This window comes from Lacerta agilis, chromosome Z (genome assembly GCF_009819535.1).
Source record: "Lacerta agilis isolate rLacAgi1 chromosome Z, rLacAgi1.pri, whole genome shotgun sequence".
NCBI classification, from domain to species: Eukaryota; Metazoa; Chordata; class Lepidosauria; order Squamata; family Lacertidae; genus Lacerta; species Lacerta agilis.
The window spans coordinates 42,210,496-42,233,570 of record NC_046331.1 but is presented as its reverse complement, the minus strand read 5'-3'; the positions used below and the strand labels follow the sequence as shown (position 1 = coordinate 42,233,570).

Below are 23,075 nucleotides of genomic sequence, written 5' to 3'. Positions count from 1 at the left end.
GCATGACTAAGCCGCTTCTGGCACAACGGAACACCAAAACCAGAGCAGCGCACGGAAATGCCATTTACCTTCCCACCAGAGTAGTATCTATTTATCTACTTGCACTTTTGGGCGTGCTTTCAAACTGCTAGGTTGGCAGGAGCTGGGACCAAGCAACCGGAGCTCACCCCATCAGGATTTGAACAGCCGACCTTCTGATTGGCATACCCAAGAGGCTCAGTGGTTTAGACTACAGCACCACCTTGTCATAGTCCACCATTAATCCCAGGCAGATATCCACAACTCTGTCTTGGCCTCCTTCCAGCTGTTAAGGAGATGATGCCTCCACACTGAAACAATAGCTCCATTGGGAATTCCTTTCATCTTTCTCTTAATGATCATTGCCAGAATCCTAGTCAAAATTTCACACAGTCAGTTTCGTAATTAAGATAGCATCCACTTACGTATTTCAAGCCATTGTGTTTTGGTCCCGACAAAAGTCTTTCCGCAGATCCAATTCTTCTCAGTGGCTGATTAAATTAGCAAGTTATTTTTCCTCTGCTAGTTCAGCGCATGCCTGTTAGTTAAGTCCGAATTTTTATCTTAAAAAGCAGGTTCCTTTGCTCATGGCGCCAGCTTTGGAGAGTTGCCACAACAATGCAGTTTACACCCAGTGCCCCCTGCCCCCTCTTCCTTATGGGCGGGCAGCAGGTATCGGACGATCTGCGGGTGGAGTGCCCCCCAACCCTGGGAGGGTGGGGAGGATAATTACTCCCATGTTATCCTCAATTACCAGCACGGAAGGGCTCCGGTGTAATTGGCACAGCCGATCGTCATGGCAGACAAACAGGAAGTTCGAAGTCATTGAATATTTAAACACTGAAGCCCAAATGAAGCTTTTGTTTTCCTTTAGGTCTCCGTTGTTTGAGAGCTATAGATCACAAAATGGTGAAAGAACATTTTGTGAAAGCTTAGAATAATAATAACAATAATTTATTATTTATATCCCGCCCATCAGAAGTGCTCCGTTTTAGGTTTTTATTTCAGTGGACTCAAGCAAGGCTTAATTCTTCTCTGGATTGCATTGAAAGCTTTTGAATTCCCAGAACAAGCCCTTAAACCTTTTAACAGCTCAAGTTGTACCCAAACGGTGACATTATGCAAGACCAGACACCTCGTTTTCATTGTTTATCCTCACTCAACTGCACCTGGCTTCTCCCTGAAAATCAGCTGCTGGGACTGACAGCAAGACCCAAGGAATTCTTTTCAGAGCTGAACTGCAAGAAACTTACTAAGTGCCTAGGAGCCCTAAACAGGCAGTTAATAATATTCTTCTTCTGCCTCGCATACACTGAAATTATACCCCTTTGCTTCCATGGAAGGAAAGGATCTCTAATCATTCAACTTTAAAGGGCTTAAAAGACATTTTGCAGGAAGAATCACAACTCAGTGGCAGAAACTCAGGGAGCTATCATGCTTATTCAGTCAGTTTAGAACATTGAACTGGAGAGGAGAGTGAAGAATCATAGAAGGCACCCGAGGGTCATCTAGTCCAACCCCAAAATGCTGTGATCATATACCCCAGGCCTTGCAAAGCTGAAGTTTATTATTCCTCCCACCAAATGGCCATTATTATGTTGGAGTCCCAACAATCTCTGCTGGACACCAGTCGCCCCATCTCTGGCCTATAGGATAACCAGCATCAGAACCCTAGTTAAGTATTTCACACCATACCTTGTACTGGTCATTGGTCCCAGCTTGTTCCAAGGCTCTGGGCTGCTCTCTTGGTCCCAGCCAGGCAGAGAAACGTGAGAAGAGGCAGACAGGAGGTACGTCCAAAGTTGGTCCTGGGGGCCTAATTTGGCCTGCCAGTTGTTTTAATCTTTTGGGGGTAAAATTTAATTTTACTTTGGGGTAAAATCATAAAAAGCTTAACAACTTCAATCCTCACAGCCCTTCACTTCATCAAATCTGGCCCTCTTTGAAAAAAGTTTGGACACCACTGCCTTAGAGGAATATGCAGTTTGACACTAAGTCAACAGTGATATTTGAAGACATTTTCTTTCCAATCCTCTCCAATCCCTTAATTACTTTAATTCCCCTTTTTCCTGTTTGATTTCCCACCCCACCCCTGGCGGGGGCTTTGCCACACCAGGGGGCTGTTTGGGCTCTTACCCCTTCCCTTTGGGAAGATTCTCCCTGTGCCCGTGAGCGCTGCCCATCCGTAATCCTCCTTGGCTTGCCTTTCCCAGTAGTGAGAGCCCCTGTGAGGGGCTTTCGTTCACACAAAAGGTTTTCCCTCATTTCTCCTGTTTTATAATGGTGGGGTTAGTCAGGGCTATTCCTATTTGGCTGGAATCACTTTCATTAGCACTCCCGAAGGCTGGCTTTATTTTGGGGGTGTGCAGCGCTGTTGGCCGAATTTTAATCAGGCCTTGGGCAGGAGCGCTATTGTGAGGTTCTTTAATACTGCAGCTGTTGCTATTGCAAGTGTGCTTTCCTAGCGTTTTTATGTGAGCACTCTTTTGGGCTGCTTCTTTTTCATTTCGTGTGGGCCTCATCATGACTAAGATCCTTAAGAGCTGAATCAGTGAGGCCTACACGGCCTGCATCAAGCCTAGGCCTGCTACTGTTAGCAGAATATGGCTGAGTCTCTGTGACACGTGACTCATTTTCTCTATAAAAATGTATCAGTTCGTTTGCAGGCTCAATAGCTCAGTGTGGGTTGTGACTGCCTGAATGTCTGTGCTGCTGTTGCTAATGCATCTCTGAGGCAGACAGTGTGGAGCCAGTGACTCTGTGCTTCATGACTATGAGCACTCTGTGTATGCTCTTTAGCTCTGCTGTTTCTGAACAAGTTTATTTTCTTCTAGTAGGTTTTGCCCTGATAGTGATAGTCACCATTTTAGATGTCTATTTTCTTAGCATTCCTTACTGGGGCTATTCTATTGCTGGGTAGGTAGAATAGAAATAGAAATACTTTATTGTCACTGTACCACATGCTTACAGTGAGATTAAACGAGCCCTGCTCCCCCCCCCCCAATCTCTCAGTCCTTGTCACACTCTGTGTGCTGTCGTACTACCACCAACCTCTAACGTCGGCTGCAATGTTGCTGTCATTCATTCAGCAGCCCCACGGCCCATGGGTAACAACAACAACAACAACTGTTCTTTAACCTGTTGGTGCGGCTTATCATGTTTCTATATCTCCTGCCTGAGCGCAGCCCATTTGTGATATTTTGACCCCCCCCCAAAATAGAACTTTGGGTTTCTTGAGGGGGTGCTTCCCTCAAAAGGGCAAGCAGGGGTACCTGGACAGGCGGTGGGCCACCTTGAGTCTGTTATTTCACTGGAATAGGGCTTTGCCTTAATAGGCCTAGTGGTCCATGGAATACTGCAAACGACTGGGCTGTTTAACCATCACAGCCTTAGTGGTTGGGGGGCTTATTTATTGTTCCTTAAATAAATTTGAATAAACTAGGCAATTCTGATATGCCAAGGGTTTAATAGTTCAGCAGCTTGGTCTGTGATTGTTTTGCTTGATTCCTTTTATCTGTACGCAGCTAGAATGGCTCCAAAGAAGGCTTCTACGCAGCCTGCTTCCTCTATCCCAGCAAAGAGGGCTATTAAGGGGCCATCCCAGTCACTTCGTTTGCCCAATCCTAGTTGTGTTGTGGGCTGTATTAAATCCTTCATAGCAAGTTTGCTGGTGATCCAGAAGCGTTGGCCCGCTTTGCATCCAGAATGGATGGTCTCCTTCAACACTCCGCCCGTCAAACCAGTGCACAAGCAGGGCCATCTCCTCCGGTTGGGACTTCGTCTCCTGCTATGTCAGCATCCAGCGAGGAAGGAGAGGAGCTCCCAGCATCAGGGGTTTTAATTTCTGATTCCCAATTTTCACAGAGTCCAGTTCCTTCCTCTTCGCAGGCCCCGGCGCGGGTGGTGGGAGCAGCAGCTCGGCGGGCAGCTAGGAGGAGGGGGCAGCAAAAGGCCCCCTCCTGTTCCGGGAGGTCTTCTCAATCCTTGCCCAGGCCTTCTTCTGGGGTTGGTATCTCACCTGTTTCCTTTCCTCAGCCTCTCCCAGGTACTTGGCTGCAGGATCGTGCGCATGAGTCCTATGTGGAGGTCAGCCTGCCAGTGCCAGCAAGAACGTCTTCAGGTGGAAAGCGTTGCCACAAGAGACGTTACAAAAGCGGACCAAAAGGAGTCGGGGAGATACTTCTTCTTCGTCAACGGCCTGTCCCAGGTACCTTGGTCCAAGGGGCGATTCACCAGGATGGGAGCACCTCTTGGTGGTGCAGCAATAAAAATGCTGGCAAGCTTGCAAAGCTAAGCAGGCTCTGGCATGGTTCAAATGGGATGGTGAACCACCTGTTGCGTTGCATGGTAGTTGGTCCAATATGACTCTCAGGGTCCCTCCCTGCTTGTCCATTCTTGATTCATCCTCCTGTAAATAGATGCACAAACTTTTCGCTGCTTGCTGGCACCCTCCCATCTTGTGGTGGAGAAGGGGGCCCACAGCAGCAATCTAAAACGCCCCCTGTTCAGCGGGGCTGGGGCTGATAAACAATAATTCAATAACTCTCGCCCATACTCCCTTAAGATTATCTCCCTTAAAACCGGGTGGGAAGGTTATTCAGGTTGGTCAGCTGTTTTGTACTTTTGGGAAGGGTTTTCCCAATATTTTAGGATTCCCGTGGCTTGCCAGCTGGTGGCTCGGAATACAGCAAATCAAAAGTCAGTTAGAGTGCTACCTGTGGTAGCCAGTAAGAAAGGTGATGGTAGGAGCTTGCATTGAGAGGTATGGCGGGACCCCTTCCGATTCCCCTTTTATTCCCAACTTGCAGTTATCCCCATTGGGGATTGTCCCTAAGAAAGCCCCATGTGATTTCTGTATGATACATAATTTATTGCATCGCAGAGGCTATCCCGCCTCTTTATTTCATGATATACGAGTCCCTGGATACAGGTGATTAAGCTTATCAAAAGACAAATATTCCCTCACTGAGGAGCTGGATGTCCTAGTGGCAGCGGATTAAACAGAGGGCCATATTACCCCCTTTTAACGTATTTAGGGATCCAGATGGATATCATTGCCCAAATATACCGCTTGCTTATGGAGATGCTGTCTGCCTGAAGGAAGTTATTTTGTAATACTTCCTCTGAAGCAAGTGTTGCTTCGCCTGATCTTCTCTTGCCAGGTCATTTAATTTAATTTTGCATGCAAAATGGTTGCCCCAGGCCACCCCTTCGTTCCCGCTTGGCCACGCTGCCTGCAGCCCGTGGTCCCCTTACCTTTGTGTACGCTTACCAACTGAGGTGAAGGCGGATCTCATGAGGTGGTTTCAGTTCCTAAGGGAATGCACCAGTAGTTCACCGTGGCAGAATACCTTGAACCTGCACAGTGTCTTCCAGGTTCATTTTGATGCTTCTGTATCCTGGCCTTTGGTTTTAATTCAGGGGCTGCTTGGGGGGGGGGGGGGGCCAAGACTTCAGTCTGGAGTGGCGAGGCAATCATGTGATCTAACCTTTCTTGAGTCTCCCCGTTGTAGTAGCAGTGTATGTATGGACTGAGGAGTTCAGTGGCAGCTGGATCCACTTTTGGTCAGGGAACCATGCACTGGGGAGCATTGTCAAAATGGTCCTCACGCTCCGGTTGAGTCTCTGCCCCACGTTTTTCGCATTTTTTCGGCTGTACTGCATAAGGTTTACTATTGTGTTTTCTGCTCCCTTTATTACGGGATCATCTAATGTTTTCGCTGATGATCTATCCCCATTTTCAGATGGAGAGCTTCTGATCCGGGGCACTGGATGCTCAACTATAGCCGGATTTTCTGGAGCTCCTGTAGCATTTTAGCAACAGCTAATCATTACGGGGAGCAGCAGCTTCCGTTTCCCCTTCAGCTTTTGGGTCTTTTGTGAAGGCCTGCTCTGATTTCTTAGCCTTTTGCTGGCAGTCCTCGGCCATTCATAGAAGCTTGCCCCCATCCCTGAGCAGGTGCAGCAGTACTTGTTGTTCAGTCGTTCAGTCATGTCCGACTCTTCGTGACCCCATGGACCAGAGCACGCCAGGCACACCTATCCTTCACTGCCTCTCGCAGTTTGGCCAAACTCATGCTAGTTGCTTTGAGAACACCGTCCAACCATCTCATCCTCTGTCGTCCCCTTCTCCTTGTGCCCAACATCAGGGTCTTTTCCAGGGAGTCTTCCCTTCTCATGAGGTGGCCAAAGTACTGGAGCCTCAACTTCAGGATCTGTCCTTCCAGTGAGAACTCAGGGCTGATTTCTTTAAGAATGGATAGGTTTGATCTCATTGCAGTCCATGGGACTCTCAAAAGTGTCCTCCAGCACCATAATTCAAAAGCATCAGTTCTTCGGTGTTCAGCCTTCTTTATGGTCCAGCTCTCACTTCCGTACATTACTACTGGGAAAACCATAGCTTTAACTATACGGACCTTTGTCGGCAGGGTGATGTCTTTGCTTTTTAAGATGCTGTCTAGGTTTGTCATTGCTTTTCTCCCAAGAAGCAGGCGTCTTCTAATTTCGTGACTGCTGTCACCATCTGCAGTGATCATGGAACCCAAGAAAGTGAAATCTCTCACTGCCTCCATTTCTTCCCCTTCTATTTGCCAGGAGATGATGGGACCAGTGGCCATGATCTTAGTTTTTTTGATGTTGAGCTTCAGACCATATTTTGCGCTCTCCTCTTTCACCCTCATTAAAAGGTTCTTTAAATCCTCCTCACTTTCTGCCATCAAGGTTGTATCATCAGCATATCTGAGGTTGTTGATATTTTTTCTGGCAATCTTAATTCCGGTTTGGGATTCATCCAGCCCAGCCTTTCGCATGATGAATTCTGCATATAAGTTAAATAAGCAGGGAGACAATATACAGCCTTTTAACATTATCTGCAACCAAATAACTTCAGTTCAGCAGTGTAGGGAGATTCACCTGCAGTATTTCTGCCTGGCACTCTCAGCTGTTATAGAAGTCCAGGACTCCTGCCAGTAAAGGGAGGACAGCTTGTGGCACTGTGGCAGTGAGCACCATCTGTTCATCGCATACTGGACGTTCCTTTTGTCAGTCCAACAAAATAAAGAAAGAATGTCCTAAAACACACTTCTTCTTTTTTTAAAAAAGAAAGCACTTTCACATTGCCTCTCCGTAATCTCCGAACCATGTTTAGCAGTATACAAAAATAATAAAGGATAATGAATTTAAAATTTCCAACAAATATTGTTGTTGGGTTTTTTTTAAAGTACCAACTATCCCTGCTTTTAACAGTGCTGTCCTATGGATGCTTGGTGATAAAAGGAAAAATAAATAAAAAATCCTTCCAGTAGCACCTTAGAGACCAACTAAGTTTGTTCTTGGTATGCACATGAAAAGCTCATACCAAGAGCAAACTTATTTGGTCTCTAAGGTGCTACTGGAAGGAGTATTTCTATTTTTTATTTTGTTTTGACTATGGCAGACCAACACGGCTACCTACCTGTGATAAAAGGAAGTAGAACAGCCAGATGAATCACTGCACTGCTTTTCAGTTAGGTGTGCACACATGTTGAGTGTGGTGGCAGCAGCACGGAATGTTAACTATATAGCAGCTTTGTTCCAAGTCATTTCACATCAAAAGTTTTTCTTTTGGGGGGGAGGCACTTATGTCCTGCGTGGGCTGTATACCAGTAATTGTGCTGCTTCTTTTCTTTTTTACATTAGAGGTTCAGAAATTTGACAGGCAGGCACTGCCCTCATTCCTTTCAGAGAAAGTTTTTTGTTTTGTTTTGTTCTTATTCAAATAAGGGTGGGATTTTGATCTTGTTTTCTGAAGCAGCTTTCAATCTATTGAAGTGATGTACACAGCTGCTCCTCTACCCAAATTGGATTTGGGGTGTTGGTGTTCATTTTACCAAATACTGCTACTCTCCAGTCTCTTTGTACTACTCTGAGCCCATGGTCCATGGAATACACCATGTGGCTGAGCCACTGTAGTACTTTTTTGAAATGGGAATAGAAATAGGTACTCATCCCCCCCCCTTAGTATTTTGCAGTTGAGCATCCCAATGTACTGTAAAATATGATTTTATTTCCATCCTCCAAACTGCTCCTGGCTTTTGAACCACTGATACTTTTCTGGGTTTTAAAATACTGCTTTTGGGGGATGCTGTTTTCTTTCATGCAGCTGAAACGCTGTGGAAACAGCCCCATATACAGCTGCAAAAAAGGTGAGAGAAATGAAAGGGCATCGCAGGTATTGCCTGTAGTCTTACAAATATATTTGCAAAATTGCTAGACCCTCTAAGAGAAATTGGCTAGCTGGCTGACCTGCAACCTAAAAATGCGGAGGAAGGAAGGGGAAGCCACTTTTTTCAATGCTTCCCTGCCGATAAGTGATTTTACCTGGCTGTGGACAAGAAGCTACTTTCAAGCTGGAAGATGTGATTATGGTCTGGGTCTGCAAGCGAAAGAGTAAAGTGAAGGGTGAGCAGCATTACCCACTGCCACCTACAAATGCTTTGCTAGGGTTGCCATGTCTGGAATTTCCCAGACATATACTGAATACTGCATTCATCAGCAGCATCCAGGTGGAAATTGGCTAAATGTCCGGGAAAATCTGAATGTATGGCTGCCCATGTCGGCAGTGCTGATTTTGCCAATTTCCCCTTAAAATAGCTCCAAAATGGCATTTTTGTGTGTGATTTTGCCAGACAGCTTAACAACTTTTCTCTCTGGATTTTCACTGTTTCAAATATGGTAATCCTAGCTTTGCCCCACTGTGCTTATTACACAGAAAAGTCAGGTTCACTTAAGACAGGGGTCCTTAAACTTTTTAAACAGGGCCGGTTCACTGTCCCTGACACTGTTGGGGGCCGGACTATAGTTTCAAAAAAATATGAATAAATTCCTATGCACACTGCACATATTTTATTTCTACTGCACAAAAAACAGTAGAAATATATAATATTTAAAATGATGAATGATTTTAATCACCATACTTATATTTTAAAAACTTAAATAATTTGGACTGTGTCAGACCAACACGGCTACCTACTTGAATCATAAACTTATAAGTATTTCAATGAGAAGTATGGGCCTTCCTTTGGCTAATGAGATGGTCAATATCCGGCTCCATATTTGTCACTGCTAGTCGTAGCAAGTGATGCAAGTGTTCACCAGTTGGTCTGGATCTGGTTTCATTTTGGGAAAAGTGTTCACAGACATAGGTGTTGCCAAAGAGGGTTGCAAATTTGAGTGCATGGTTCTGAGATTAAGATATGTCTCAGTGGGGAGCTTGATTTGAATGCGTCTCATTGAGGGTTATGGGGAATAAATCAGGGTGAAAACCAGAGACCTTGAGCTCCAGGGAGAAAAAATGTGGCATGGAAATTCAGTATGCCCAGTGCCGCTTGGGGTGGGGGGTGGGGATTCGGATGAACCCATACCCATTTATTTCTTCAATGCCTGCCTCCGTGGATGGCAGGCAGACATTTACTCGCAAACAACCCGATACCGAGGGGGATTCCTCTGTGCATAGCTCACAATCAGTGTGGAGGCTGCCACAGGTGACAGGGCGAGCCCAGCTGGAGGAAGCGGTGGCTGGGGCTGGGGCGCCGAGCTGGGCTGCAAGGATAACAGCAGCCGGGGCTGGATCAGGTGGCGCACCGCAGCAGAGAGGGCGGCAGGGCGTAAGCGAGCAGCATGGTGGCTGGGGATCGAGGGAGGTGGACACATGGGGAGAGACAGGCCGGAAGGCAAGGCAGGGCAGGGCCAGGAGGGGGAAATCCTGACCCACCTCTTTCCCTCCCACCTGCTCTGCTTAAAGGCACCGTGGCGCAAGCTCTCCAAAGCGTGCCGAGTCAATGGCTTCACGGCGGGTTCTGCAATGGCTGGGCAGGCCAGATTTAGGATCCTGGCGGGCCGGATTCAGCTCGCGGCCCATAGTTTGAGGACCCTTGACTTAAGAAAACAAACTTACCAAGATCAATCAGAACATACCAAAGTTTATTGATTATTTCAAAACAAAACAAAAAAAGGTTGTTTTCATAAGGGAAAAAAGGAGCGAGTTGCATTCATAAAAGTTAACATTCACATTCCATTGTCATTATATAAAGCAACATGAACGTATAAAATTGCAGTTGAAGTGATAAAAATTAAGAATGCAGTCCTGCTGGGTTTTTGCAAGAAGCTGAAAAATGCGTCTTGAAATCTGTATATATAATTTTACACCCTCCTTCGCCCCCTCCCCCCCGTATTTACAAAAACAAATGAACAAATGTATTTTCCAGAAGTTCTGCTGCAGATCTACGTCAGGCAAGTTTCAAGATATTGACACAAGTCTCCTTGGACTGGTGTGGCACAGGTGCAAAGCTGGATTTAATTTTTTGTTTGCTTATTCCGTGTCACTGACCATATGCAAATTTTCAGCAATGATTATTTTTCAGCCTTGGGAAGAGGGAAGGAAGCCACCAGCCACACTTAGTTGCTGGAAAATACAGAATGAAGTGCAGAGAAAGTTAGTATTGATTAAGGCCCGGTCTATGCAAAGAGCAGATCACCTGGAAAACTGTGGCAGAACTATACCATGTTAGAATGAGTTTGCCATGAAAAGGAGCAAATCAGGGAGCTGTTTAGGCCATTTCTCTCAAAAATCCAGTTTTCCATGTGAAGCAAGTCTGACTGCCATCCCACTGGAGGACACAGTGGACAGGGATTCGATTGGGAGATCCCCCATCTGCTATCTAAAGTGGCACAGTCCATTTTTTAAGCACCCACCCCCATCTTTTCTGTGTTGTAGGCCAGACCAAACCCATTTTACAAATGGGATTTCAAAGAAACCATCTTTCCTCTTTTCTTCCTCTAAGCCTCTGCATAAATCTGAATGAACTGCTAGGTTTACCTTACTTTCGGGTGGACTGGGCCCTTCAGTGGAGCTGAAATGAAACTGTCTTTGGAGGTGGCTTGGTATTTTTGAAAGCAACAAAATGCAGAAGCCATACTTTGTTCACAGCTGAGAGTTTGGTAGGGAAGGTGGATGGATGATAAGCTTGAGGCTTCTCCTGACTCACTTTGAATAAAAAGCACACACACACACACCCCAAAAAGCCCAACAACAAAACCACAATAAAACCACCACACTCCTTGAACTAAAATAAATACGTGGTGCAGAGTGAATCCTAATCACAACCACTAGGCAAAAGGCTGCCTGTAGGGAGCCTGCCCTCTCCAGGTGTTCTGGACCATAACTCCCGTAATCCCTTATCACTAGTCATGTGGGCTGGCTGGGGCTGATGGGAGCTATGGTCCAATAACATCTGGAGGACTTCAAGGTTCTCCTTCCCTGATACAGAGAACATTAGAGCTGAACATTTCAGCACTAGCACTGGAGAAGTCACAAAAGCACTGACTGAAAAATGCATATAAACATCCCTCCCCACCCCCAAATGGTTTGGCACTCAGGCTGTCATTCAAGCTACCTTTGGGACCTATCTGGACACTGCAGATGAGACATGGATTAAATTAAGAACTGTTATCGCAAGGGTGGCAAGAGCCACAGCACTGGTTTCTTTCCCGAGAGATGTGGGTTATTGCCAGCCTCCCCACTAACATCTAGCAATGTTCTCCAATATGTCCTTTGTAGGCACAGCGGAAGTGAGAAGTTCTGATTTACTGGCCCCATTGTTTTTTAAAAAGAGGTGGCAATGGGGAAAGAATGAGCAAAGCAAGACTGAACCTCGATTAAATGCTGGGGAGTTTTAGGAGCAGCCCCAGTTGCCACATGCCACATCAACACAGGCTCCGATCTGCTACAGAAATGTTTTAACTGGCCCATACATAGGCCCTACTGTTGTGGAATTGCTTGCTGCTGGTGAATATCCTTTGTCTTGCATAGAAGCAATGTGTGAACTGAAGCTTACACTCTTTTAACTTGAATCGTAAATCCCAAACCAGTTTTCTATGGGGCCTCTTCCACCATTGCAAGAAGTGCTGAGGTTGTGTGCAACACTCACGGTAAAGGAGCGGGAGGGGGAACCCGTGGTGCTCTGTGTCCACTGCATGTGCCCCAACGTGCCGCATCAGATGCTACGGGGCGGCAAACGCATGCACCCACCAGACACGTGCAGCTGAAGGCATGCTTGGCGTTGCACATGCAAAATAGTGCCAGGTGTCCACGTTGAAAGGGTTCTGCAGGGGACGCCATTGAAACCTGTTGTTGGAATTGGCCATTAAGATGTGCCACACTTTGGAGGAGATTGAAGGTGATGCGTCTCGCATCCCACTCCCTTAAAAAAGGGGGGGGGAGGGCTGATGTCTCATGGGTTGGACCTGCCACCCGCTCAACAGAATACCGAAGAGGAGGACAAGGTTAGCACAGCAAAGAACCCATGGCTTGACGGCGCTTGGGACACTGACTTGACCTTGTGAACAATTCATACATTCCAGGCAATGTGGCAACCTGCATCCAAAAGACAGGTGCGCAAGCCCATCACAGCAGAAGTCAAAGCAGGTCAGAAAACGCAGGACCCACATTTTCACACAGCCAAAGGAAACCAATCTAGAGTTTGGGTGGGTGGGGGGAATAGGTGCATGTTCACTTTGGCTGCGAGATACCTGTTTGGTGGGAGAAGAGGAGAGCCTGGACAAAGGACACATTTGAGATGGACGTAGATGTCTGGGAGAATGGGTGGAATTGGATGGGAGAGAAAAATGGGTGTGTGTCTTCTCTAAATGTCCACATTGTCCCTTTAAAAGGGTATGGCACAAATTAGAGGAACTGGGGTGGCGGTGGGGGAAATTAGGATTCCTCCAACATACATCGTTTATGGCTTAGCAACAGAATGGTTACCTACCAAAAATTCCTAGTGCTATTTTGGGGGAGCTGTAACATACCACTTGTGCTATATCTTTGGTTGGTTGGCGGGGGCGGGGGGGTGGACAGAGCCATGCACAGCCCTTCCTCTTCCTTGGACAAGGGTGAAGGTGGCTGAACAGAGGACAGATCATCCATCACGGCAGGCAAAAGTCACACAATTTTTGTCATCAAAACAGCAAGGTTGCTTTCTCAAAACTTGCATTAGGAAGGGGGAGGAACAGGATGGCACCCCCTGCTTTATGCAGATTTTTTTTTAAAAAAAATCATAATGCAAACCAAAGGTCCTCTTTAAAAAAAAAAAAAAGCCTAAAAGCCTAACCAAAATATAGAACCATTTGTATTTTTCTTCTTTTTCTTTTTCTGGTGGGGCTGATTGCTTTCAAATGTTCATTTTTGACTCCGAGAGTGCTGTTCATTTAGAACTGTGTGCTGGGGTTAAAATCTTTGCATCTGAAGTATCCTGAGATGGCAACGTTCTGCAAAATTAGTCACAGAGCTCCCTGGCTTTCCTTCAGTGGTGTAGCCATTCCCCCGCGGTTTGTAGGACACCAGCATCGGCAGCTCCAAGGGGTTAGGCTGTAAAAAAGGGGGGGCAGGGGTTGGGAAGGAAGAGAGATAAATTCAGCATAAGTTGTTGTCAACGTGGACCAGGAAGGGAAAGAAACAGATATAGCAGTGTGGCACCATGTCAGAAATCAAGGCTTAGAATTTGTGAGGAGGGAAAATGCCAAACCAAATTCATAATTAAGCAGATAAGCGCTATGATTAGAATTCTGGGAGCTGTAGTTTGTTAAGGGTGCTCCCCCCCCCCAGAGCTACACATCCCCGTGTGTTTTAACAATCAATCCCAGGGCACTCTGCAAATTGCAGCCCAGTGAGGGGAAATGGGTCTGCTAGAAAACCTCTGCACCCTTGGTGAACTACAGTTCCCACAGTTCTTTTTTTGGGGGGGAGCCATTGCTCTTTTAAAGTGGCATCCTAGTACTTTAGACGTTTGCTGGGGTTGTGGCTAGCGGGGTTAGCAGAGCATCATGTGCATTCAAACGGGTTAATTGTGCAACTCTGTTTAGGGAAGGACCTCGTGCACAGTGGTAAAACACACACGTTCCTTTGCTTTGCTGTGATTATCACAGGACATACTGTGCCTCTGTGAGCAGCCACATCCCCTTCATGAGATAAGGGAGCAGGATTCTTTCATTTGCCAAGTAAGACTGGTGCGCTGGGGGGGGGGGGAGAGAGATGAGGAGGGAACGCCTGAGGCTGCCAGAAGATAACAAGCTTGGGTGGCACCTAGCGTTGAAGGGAAGGCTTGCTTTCTTGTTTTCTTTTGAGTATGAAATCTCACCTCACCTTTCGGCTAACCAAGGCAGCTTTCCACACCGCCCACACAAAGCTGCCTAGATATAAATGCAAACAAGCTCAGCCCACAGTGGCAAGCTTTAGAGTTCTACAGTTCTTCATCTGTCTCCTCTTCGAGAGGTCTGGAGGGTGGCAACACGAGAACGGGGCTTCTCTGCAGTGGATCCCAGTCTGTGGAATGCCCTCCGCAGGAAAGTTCGCCTGGTGCCTTCATTATACAGGCAAAAACATTCCTTTTTAACCAGGCCTTTTGGTTGATTTGACATCCTAGGCCCATTTAAAATGTGGGCTTTGGGGGGGGGGGTTTGTTATTGTTTTTATTCTGATTATGCATTTTGTGGTTTTATATTTTGATTTTATTCTGTGAAGATGCCCTGAGACCTGCTGGTTTAAGGCGGTAATGTATATGAATTCAATAAATATAATAAATAAATAATAATAATAAATATAAGAGTTTATTTTAAGGAAGCTGTCGCTGTGCAAAGCTGCCTCACGGGTTTCCTTTGTGTTTTTAAGAGGCCACGGTGGAGCTATTTAACTTTTATGGGACTGATTCCTATCTGCTCTCTGATCAACAAATGATGGTATGTCATTTTATTGTTCAGTGCAAATCACCCAAGTTACACTGTAGAATGACAGGGTGTCCTCCATGTATTTTGTGGTTTTCTATCTTGATTTTATTGTGTGAACTGCCCGGAGACTCCCAGGTATAGGGCGGTATATAGATTCTAATAATAATAATAATAATAATAATAATAATAATAATAATAATAATACTCTAGAGGTGGGGAACACTGGGCCCTGCCATTGCTGCCATGCTTGCTTGGGCTGATGGGAGTTGTAGAGTTCAGCAACATGTGGAAGGCCAACCCTTCCAATAAACTAATAGCAAACCCATGTTCCCAGGTACCAATTCTTACTTGGCCAAAACAGCACCATCCACACACAAGATTCTTTTTCCCAGTTGGCCTGCAATGATGGAACTCTGGTATTGGCCTCTCTCTATCTCCACACTTTATATTTAACTGATGGGACAGACAGGAATTTCAGAAATTGTAACAGGGATGGAGCATCCTTGGGACTCTCCTCAGTCACTGTTGCTTATTTCCGACTTTGCACCTTCCTCAAGTGTTTCTGCCTGTCTGGAATGTGTCATGAACTCCCATAACATCTCCCTGCTTGCCTGGATGGATAGAGAGGGTTGGGTGTAGAAACTAGAGTACAGCACATGTTCATTGCTCCACTCCCTTGTAGTGATGCTGTCCTAAGGAAAGCACAACCAACTGATGTTCACTAGGCCAGTGTATTGGGTTGTGGCCAATGTAGAGCAGTACACTTGTTCTGCTGCTGGGTGTCATTTGGCAGAAGGGAATACATAAGCAGGAGGCTGGCAATTTTGCTGAACCAATTTTCCACCAATGCAAATTTTGTGTTGGATTCCTCTGTTGTGCAACATTAAAACTCACCTGTCTGCAAATGCAATAATCCTTGCATTAGAAACAGAATGAAGTCCAGCCCTTTTCAGGGAAGTTTTTAATGTGTAATATTTTTGTATCTGATTTTTGTTGGAAGCCGCCCAGAGTGGCTGGGGAAATCCAGCCAGATGGGCGGGGTACAAATAATAAATATTATTATTATTATTATTATTTATTTTTCTTAATTACCTATGGACATTCTTATAGTTGTGTTTAGCTTTTCTTGATTTGTTTTCCATTTGGAAGGAAGGCAGATTCTAGAGTTTTATAATAAATACATTTTAAAACAAACAAACAAACAAACACTGACCTGGTGCTTCATGCCCCCATATTATGTAACAGAGGAAAAACTTGAAAACTATTATGGGGATGAAATGGACCAATTGCATCTACAGGGTGATATTTTAAATGGAAGTAGGAAGGTGATTGGTTTGGCATTCTTTCCTCTTCATTACATGTGGCAATTAACACACTTTTGAGAATCAAAAACATTTAGGAAGGAGTTGCGTGCAGTGTGTGAAGAATACACAACAGAAACAGAATCCACAGACAGATGGACTCATGTTATTCTCTATCATCAGGCAATCAAAGCCAGGTGATGTCAAAATACAGAGATTTTGCAAGTCCTATTCAGATAGGAGCAGCATGCAGCTAGCGGTTAAATACCATCAAATCATTTAAACACCTCACAAGTGCAATGCCAGAATACTTGGGGAGTAAACGGAAGCCAGTTGTTCTTTCCTTCCAAATGAAATGTTCACTTCTAGAGTCACCAAGAAACAAGCATGGATTCATCGATGCCTAAAACTGAGCACAATTCTCCAAAAACCTCTTGGGCCCCACTGAAATCCACACAGGCACTGAAGTCTCTGTGGTTTTTGGAAGACTGTATCAACTGCAGTTTTGATTAACTCCAAAAGAAGCTTATGCTAGGGTTGGGGAAATTACTTATTTGGGGAATGAGCTGGGATTCACCTCTCCTTCTGTGAAACTTGTAATGGCTATGGGGCTCCAAATGGGCTCTCACAATCCACTCCACCTTAGCTTAGTGGTACAGGATTTGCCTTGTGTGCAGAAGGGCCCGAGTTCAATCCCAATCATCTCCAGGTGGGGCTGGGAGAGAACCCAATCCTGGAGAGCCACTGCCAGGCAGTGTAAACACTACTGAGTTAGATGGACCAGTGGTCTGACTCAATAAAAGCTAGATACCTGTGTTCCTTGCATGCCCAGAAATATCAGACTGTATCTGCTGAGACACACAAGGCTCTACACACCACTTTGCACACAGGCACATTAAGTGCACTTAATGTAACAGAAAAGGCAATTGAAGTGGTGTCTGCAATAAAACCTGTGTGAGTGAACCCAAGTGGAATAGAAGCCACACATCCCCCAATCCCAAAGGTCGCCAAGGCTTGGGTGAAAAAGGAGCTAACTATCCTCAAAAACCAGCCTTCCTGTATAACCATCTGCTGAATAACTATTACCGTACCAAGGTTCTTTCTAAAAGGATTAATGTACGAAGGCCACCGATATCTTAAACACAGTAACTACAATCTTGTGGCTCAGGATGTTGACATAGTAAAGACAGAATGAACGAAGGCAAAATGAGTTGGGCTTTTTCACATATATATTTTTTAAAGAAAAAGAAGGACAAACAGAAGGACCTTCTGCATAAAGAACAGATCCCACTTCCACTGGCTGCAGCTCATCTGCTGACTGTACAAAAAAACTGGAAGGGTTTGGATAATTTGCAGTTGCTTGCTTGGAGAATAGCTCTCATGAAAAAGTTGACTAAATGCTAAAAAGGCACTGAATGGACAGCAAATGGAAAATGATTCTGCAGAAATACGGCATGCTTTTATAGCCAGGGAGTTGTTTAACTGGCCCATGAGCTGCCCCTGAACCAAGCCGCCTGCTTGGTGAGTCCCCGCACGCTGCGCTAAACCGGAACAGCGAGGAACTCGCTTCCATGGCACTGGAAATCGCGTTTGCACAGATGCAGACGCTGGAAATTGTGTCTGCGCAGACGCCAGAAATTACAGGCGCGCACACTCCAGCCCATGGAGGGATCTCTGGTGGACTGCACTGGCTCAGGCAAGGTAAAGCTTGCCAACCCCTGCTTTATAGCATGCATATCAGAAACTGACTCTGGCATGCAGACTCCGGGAATTATGACAGGGTATATTAGGCTAACCTCTGCACCTTATTCTCATGAGAGATGAGGCTTTCCCCCTCCCCCTTTTATTGTATGGGGGCTTCTCATGTTGTTATACTGGAAAAATCAAATGAAAGCATTTACAATGTAAAATAACAATAACAATTGTGTGCAAGTTCTGTCCATCCCTTCATCTGTGTTTCATGGAACTGGGGATGTCTCAGGGTTTTTATGGCCAGGTGTGTGGGGTATCTGGCAACTACCCTGGCTTTCATGGCTCCAGGAAAGAGAGAAGTAGCCACAGGTTGAGAGACCTGTGGAAAAAGGCTAAAAAGACCCAGAAGTGTGCAGAAGTCGAGAAGCAAACCAGTCTCCTCTGGCTTCTGGGCCTCTTTGCAGGAAAAAAAGGATCCATGCATCTCCAAACACCTTCTAAACCTCAGTCAAGATGGCCACAAAGCTTTTATTGAACAAAAAGATTTCCGTGCTCTGGCCTGTGCTAGATATTAGCTTAAAAAGAGAAGGGGGGAAACACCCCTCCCTCCCGCTTCTGGTAATCTTGCTTTTAATAAAAACATTTCCACTAAAAAAAGAACAATAAGAAAATCCAAAACTCCCAAATGGCACCCAAAACCCATATGGCAGGCATTGTACCTGGCGATGTTTGGCAAGGAGAGTTGCCGGCCCCATTGGCTAAGATTACAAGAATCACATTTTAATTGATTTCAGGGATCACTTGGTTAATCCATGCCTTCCCAGGCCCTAATTCTTGAGAACAGGATACCTGTCACAATACATTAGATTCGTCTGAGAAGGTTCTTAAAAGGAGAGGTCTGACTGACGGTCTGGTCGGCATTGAACTGGCTGCAATCCTAGGGCGCACTCTTTTCTGCAAAGGGTGAGGCAAACAGAGTATAAAGCACGTGAAAATGCAGCAGATGATCTGGGCAAAGTGAGGTTAACAAGGCAATGCAACTGAGCTCCGGAAGCTAAAATGGAAATGAAAAAGGTTAACGGGAAAGGGTGGCGGGTGGGGGCGGGGGAGGCAGCACACAACTCACTGTGAGAAAAGTACACCAGTTTGTGCAATTTTTTAAAAAAAATCTCCTTCCCAGGTATCAACTGAGATGCACACGGTTCATTTTCACAACTCCACCCATCACAGCAAACAGAGAAAGAAAGCCCCACCCTATTGGCTTTCTGCTCCATTCAGAGTGTGGGGAAGATACACCTTACATGCCTTCAACAACGACTACCTGCTATCCTCCACCTGAGAGGCCTCACTGATTCTGAGTTCCATCTTCTGCAGGACCTGCCTCGTAAATTAACCAGGATTCTCTGTGTACTAGCCTGATGGGGCCCTTCACGAATAGGAGGAAATGGGAGGGTGAAACACTGGCCCCCATTATCACCTAGAGGTATGAAGTCTCTAGATTGGCCAGGCCTCATAAAATGTATAGGCCACCAGCCAGCTATAGAATCATAGGGTTGGAAGGGACCCTGATAGCCATCTAGATCAACCCCCTGCATTCCAATTTGAAACCATACAGGACCCTGCTTAGCTTTGCAAATGTGCTGGAGGTTTTATTGCTGCAGAGTCTTGCAGCTGCCCATTCCAGCTCAACAAAAAGTTTCATGTCTATATATTGCACTTTGCTCCTGTCTTAAGTGTATTTCGAAAAGGTGCCTAAGCATAATTAATGTTAGCACTACCCTAGAAGAAGAAGAGAAGAGTTTGGATTTGATATCCCGCTTTATCACTACCCGAAGGAGTCTCAAAGCGGCTAACATTCTCCTTTCCCTTCCTCCCCCACAACAAACACTCTGTGAGATGAGTGGGGCTGAGAGACTTCAAAGAAGTGTGACTAGCCCAAGGTCACCCAGCAGCTGCATGTGGAGGAGCAGAGACGCAAACCCAGTTCACCAGATTACAAGTCCACCACTCTAAACCACTACACCACATTGGCTCTCTAAGCTTAGGGAAAAAGCTGTTCCAATGTACAGGGGCCACCACAGAAAAGGCCCTCCCTCTAGCAACCGCTGGCTTTATTCCCATAGGCTTTGGCATGACAAGGAAGGCCCCACCAAATAATTGTAATGGTGGAGACCTTCCCCCTCCTTTTTTGCCGTGGGGGCCAGGTATTCATCTTCCGCACCCTGATGGGGTAACTTTGACAGGTGGGTAGGACCAACCATCTGTCAAAGGGGTGGGGAAAATGTTGCTCAAGCAAGTTTGAACTCCCTGTGTGTTACCTGATGGGCAATCCTGCCCTGCAATCATCAGATGAAGGGCAGTCTAGGAATTAAGCTAATAGCACTAAATAAATGGGGTGTTAGGGGAGGGGTTGTACCTTTGGTGGGGGAACATGTTGTGCTCCTTCTGGGGTAGCTCATTCCCACTCTGCTCAATTTTACCCGTGGACTGCCATCTATCCAGATTTTAATTTGCTCTGAACTAATTATAAGATGTATTTTAATTATTTGATTGCCTGTTTTTATGTACACCTGGACAACACCATTACTGGCCCCAACAACATCAAACATACCATCTCAGGACTATTTAATTGCTCATCTTCTAACATTGTGTATGCAATCAAGTGCCAATAGTGCCCTTCAGCTCTCTATATTGGACAAACAGACCAAACCCTACGCCAAAGGATAAATGGACATAAATCTGGTATCAGGAATCATAAGACAGAGAAACCAGTCGGAGAACACTTCAGTCTCCCAGGACATTCTGTACAAGATCTCAAAGTAGCTGTTTTACTACAAAGGAATTTCAAAAATAGATTGGAAAGAGAAGTTGCTGAATTGCAACTAATTACCAAACTTAAAATCATGGAGAGACCTGGTCTGAACAAAGACATTGGATTATGTCATTATACATGACAAAGCTATCTTTAGCCATCTCACCCCTTGTTTTTTTCCTTTAAGACTAATTTTAGTCGTTAACAGTCGTCAACAGGTTTTCCACACCCATCAGCCAATCACCCATTCCCACCACCCTTCTGAGTAATACCCCTCCCCACTCTCTCACTATATTTAAGGATCTGGTGACTTCTGTTTCAGTGTATCTGAAGAAGTGTGCATGCACACGAAAGCTCATACCAAGAATAAACTTAATTGGTCTCTAAGGTGCTACTGGAAGGATTTTATTTATTTATTTTGTTTTGACTATGGCAGACCAACACAGCTACCTACCTGTACTTAGTTTCATGGTGTTAGCTGCCCTGAGCCTGGATCTGGCCGGGGTACAAATAAAAATTTATTATTGTTGTTGTTGTTGTTAGGGGTTCCTAGAAGTTGTCAGCACCCGACAGTGTCCACACCCTGGGAATGGCTTCGACTGGCCAGCAAAACCAGGTGAGGGCAGCTGATGGGTCCCAAACCCAGGGAAGGAAAACTCTTGATCCTAAACCTCCACTGCTTTGTGGGATATCTTTGGGAGAAGAAAAGGCTAAGGAGTAAACCCTGTGCAAATCCAGAGTGAAGACCCTAAGATGGTTGGATGGCATCCAACCTCCTTCTGGGAACTTCGGCAGCCAAGCTGGTGCCAGATGTCTTGCTCTGCTTTTTCTCTGGACCACATCGGGGAGGCTGAGAGGGAGGCAGGTCTTGTTGCTTGGGCAGCCCAGGGCCTCCATGCAAACTGCACAGGCTTGCGCCTCAGAGAGGTCACTCTGGTGATGCTAGTGCAGCAGAAACAACAGGGGAGGCAGCAGTTCTGAGTTACTGGCAGACGCTGTGCTTCTCCAGTGGTTTGACTTCAACCCCCCCCCCCCGGAGGTGCACTCCACTGTCTCTTGAGACAGACCCATGCCAACAACAAACTACAGTAATGCAGATTTTTTTAAAAAAGTGTTTCCCCACCTTCATTCTGAAATAGTACCTTTACATTATCTTCCGCCCCGGAGCTCCACCACTGCATCCCATTGAAAGGGCAGTCTGGCAGCCTACCTGGGTGGGCTGACTCCACCAAAGAGGGAGGGTGGAGGTAGGGAGAAGGAGAAAACACTGGACAGGTGGGGGTAATGGTCCTATCTGTGGTATATAGTTTTTGTATTTCCTCCAAGGAGCTCAAGGTGACGCATTTGCCTCTGTTATCTCTATGCTATCCTCAACCCACCAACCCTGCAATGTAAAATCGTAGAATTGTGGAGTTGGAAGGGACCTTGAGGTATCATCTAGTCCAACTTTATGCAATGCAGGAATATGCAGCTGGAACATACAGGGATTGAACCTGCAAACTTGACATTGTCAGCACTGTTGTCAGCAACTGCTAGGCTGATAGGTGGTGACTGTATGTGTAAAGTGCCTGGAGTCCCACCAGGGGAAAAGTTGGGGTGGAAATAAATTGATGAAGTCGATGATACTGGTTACTAGCCCGAGGTCATCCAGTGAGCTTCCTGGCGGGAGTGGGGATCTGAATGCAAGTCTAATACCCTAACCATTACACCACCACAGGCTCTTCCATGGGTGGTTCAATCACACAAGCTGGTCAATGCTGGCAGCTGCAATCTCCAAGCAGTCAGCTTCAGAGCCTTGTCAGGCACAAAGACAGCTGGGCTATTGGGGAGGAGGGAGATTGGTATGCCTTTGGAGAAGGGGAGAGATGGAACGACAGGAGGAAGCAATGCACAGTGAAAAGCAGAAATGCAGGGAGATGCATCTTCAAAAGGAAAAAGCAAGACACACACATTATCAAGGAGGTTATATGCGTAGAGAGAAAGGAAAGCAGCTAAGCGGCTGAAGGGCTTCCAATTATTAGAGAAGAAAGATCACCTTATTCATTCAGAGAAGCTGTGATTGCTGGAAGTTTGAGAGAGCACGAAGATAGTAGACGTTCCTGAGGAAGGAAGGCGCCTCGTTACCTGGTTCAGAAGGGCACAAAAGAAAAAAGGGGGAGATTTCAAAGAGGCAGGGAGGTAGGTGGGTGCAGAAAGGAATGCGGGGACAGGCGGGGGGGGGGGGAGCAAGAGAGAGAGAAATTACAAATGAACTTTCCACTCAAATACCTCCTCAACATGGGGGAAGGCGCTGTTAATAAAAACCAGGGAGCACAGAATATGTTGAGACAGAGAAGCACTGAAGTGTTAGAGACAAGAGGGCAGCAGTTTTTAGACAGGAAGACTTGGGGAACAAAAGCACAGCTATTGAAGCGGGTTCGTTCTTTAATAGGCCAGAGGGAGGAGGGGAGGCTTTTAAAAAAACCAGTTTATCCAGAGCGGACAAAAAAGGG

At 45.8% G+C, this 23,075-nt stretch overlaps 1 protein-coding gene across 7 annotated transcripts in view; it reads right to left on the bottom strand.

The window, feature by feature from the left end:
- Positions 1 to 23,075, bottom strand: part of ATP11C (ATPase phospholipid transporting 11C) — a 121,987-nt gene that overhangs the window by 13,614 nt on the left and 85,298 nt on the right. For 3 of the 7 annotated variants that reach the window (XM_033138182.1, XM_033138180.1, XM_033138188.1), the window contains one exon: positions 13,263 to 13,423. In XM_033138182.1, coding sequence (XP_032994073.1) covers positions 13,283 to 13,423 — 141 coding nt within the window. In that variant the 3' untranslated portion in view covers positions 13,263 to 13,282. Of the gene's footprint in view, positions 1 to 13,262; positions 13,424 to 18,620; positions 18,726 to 22,618; positions 22,708 to 23,075 lie in introns of those variants that run through there. The other 4 variants (XM_033138186.1, XM_033138183.1, XM_033138187.1 and 1 more) reach the window with 4 other exon arrangements.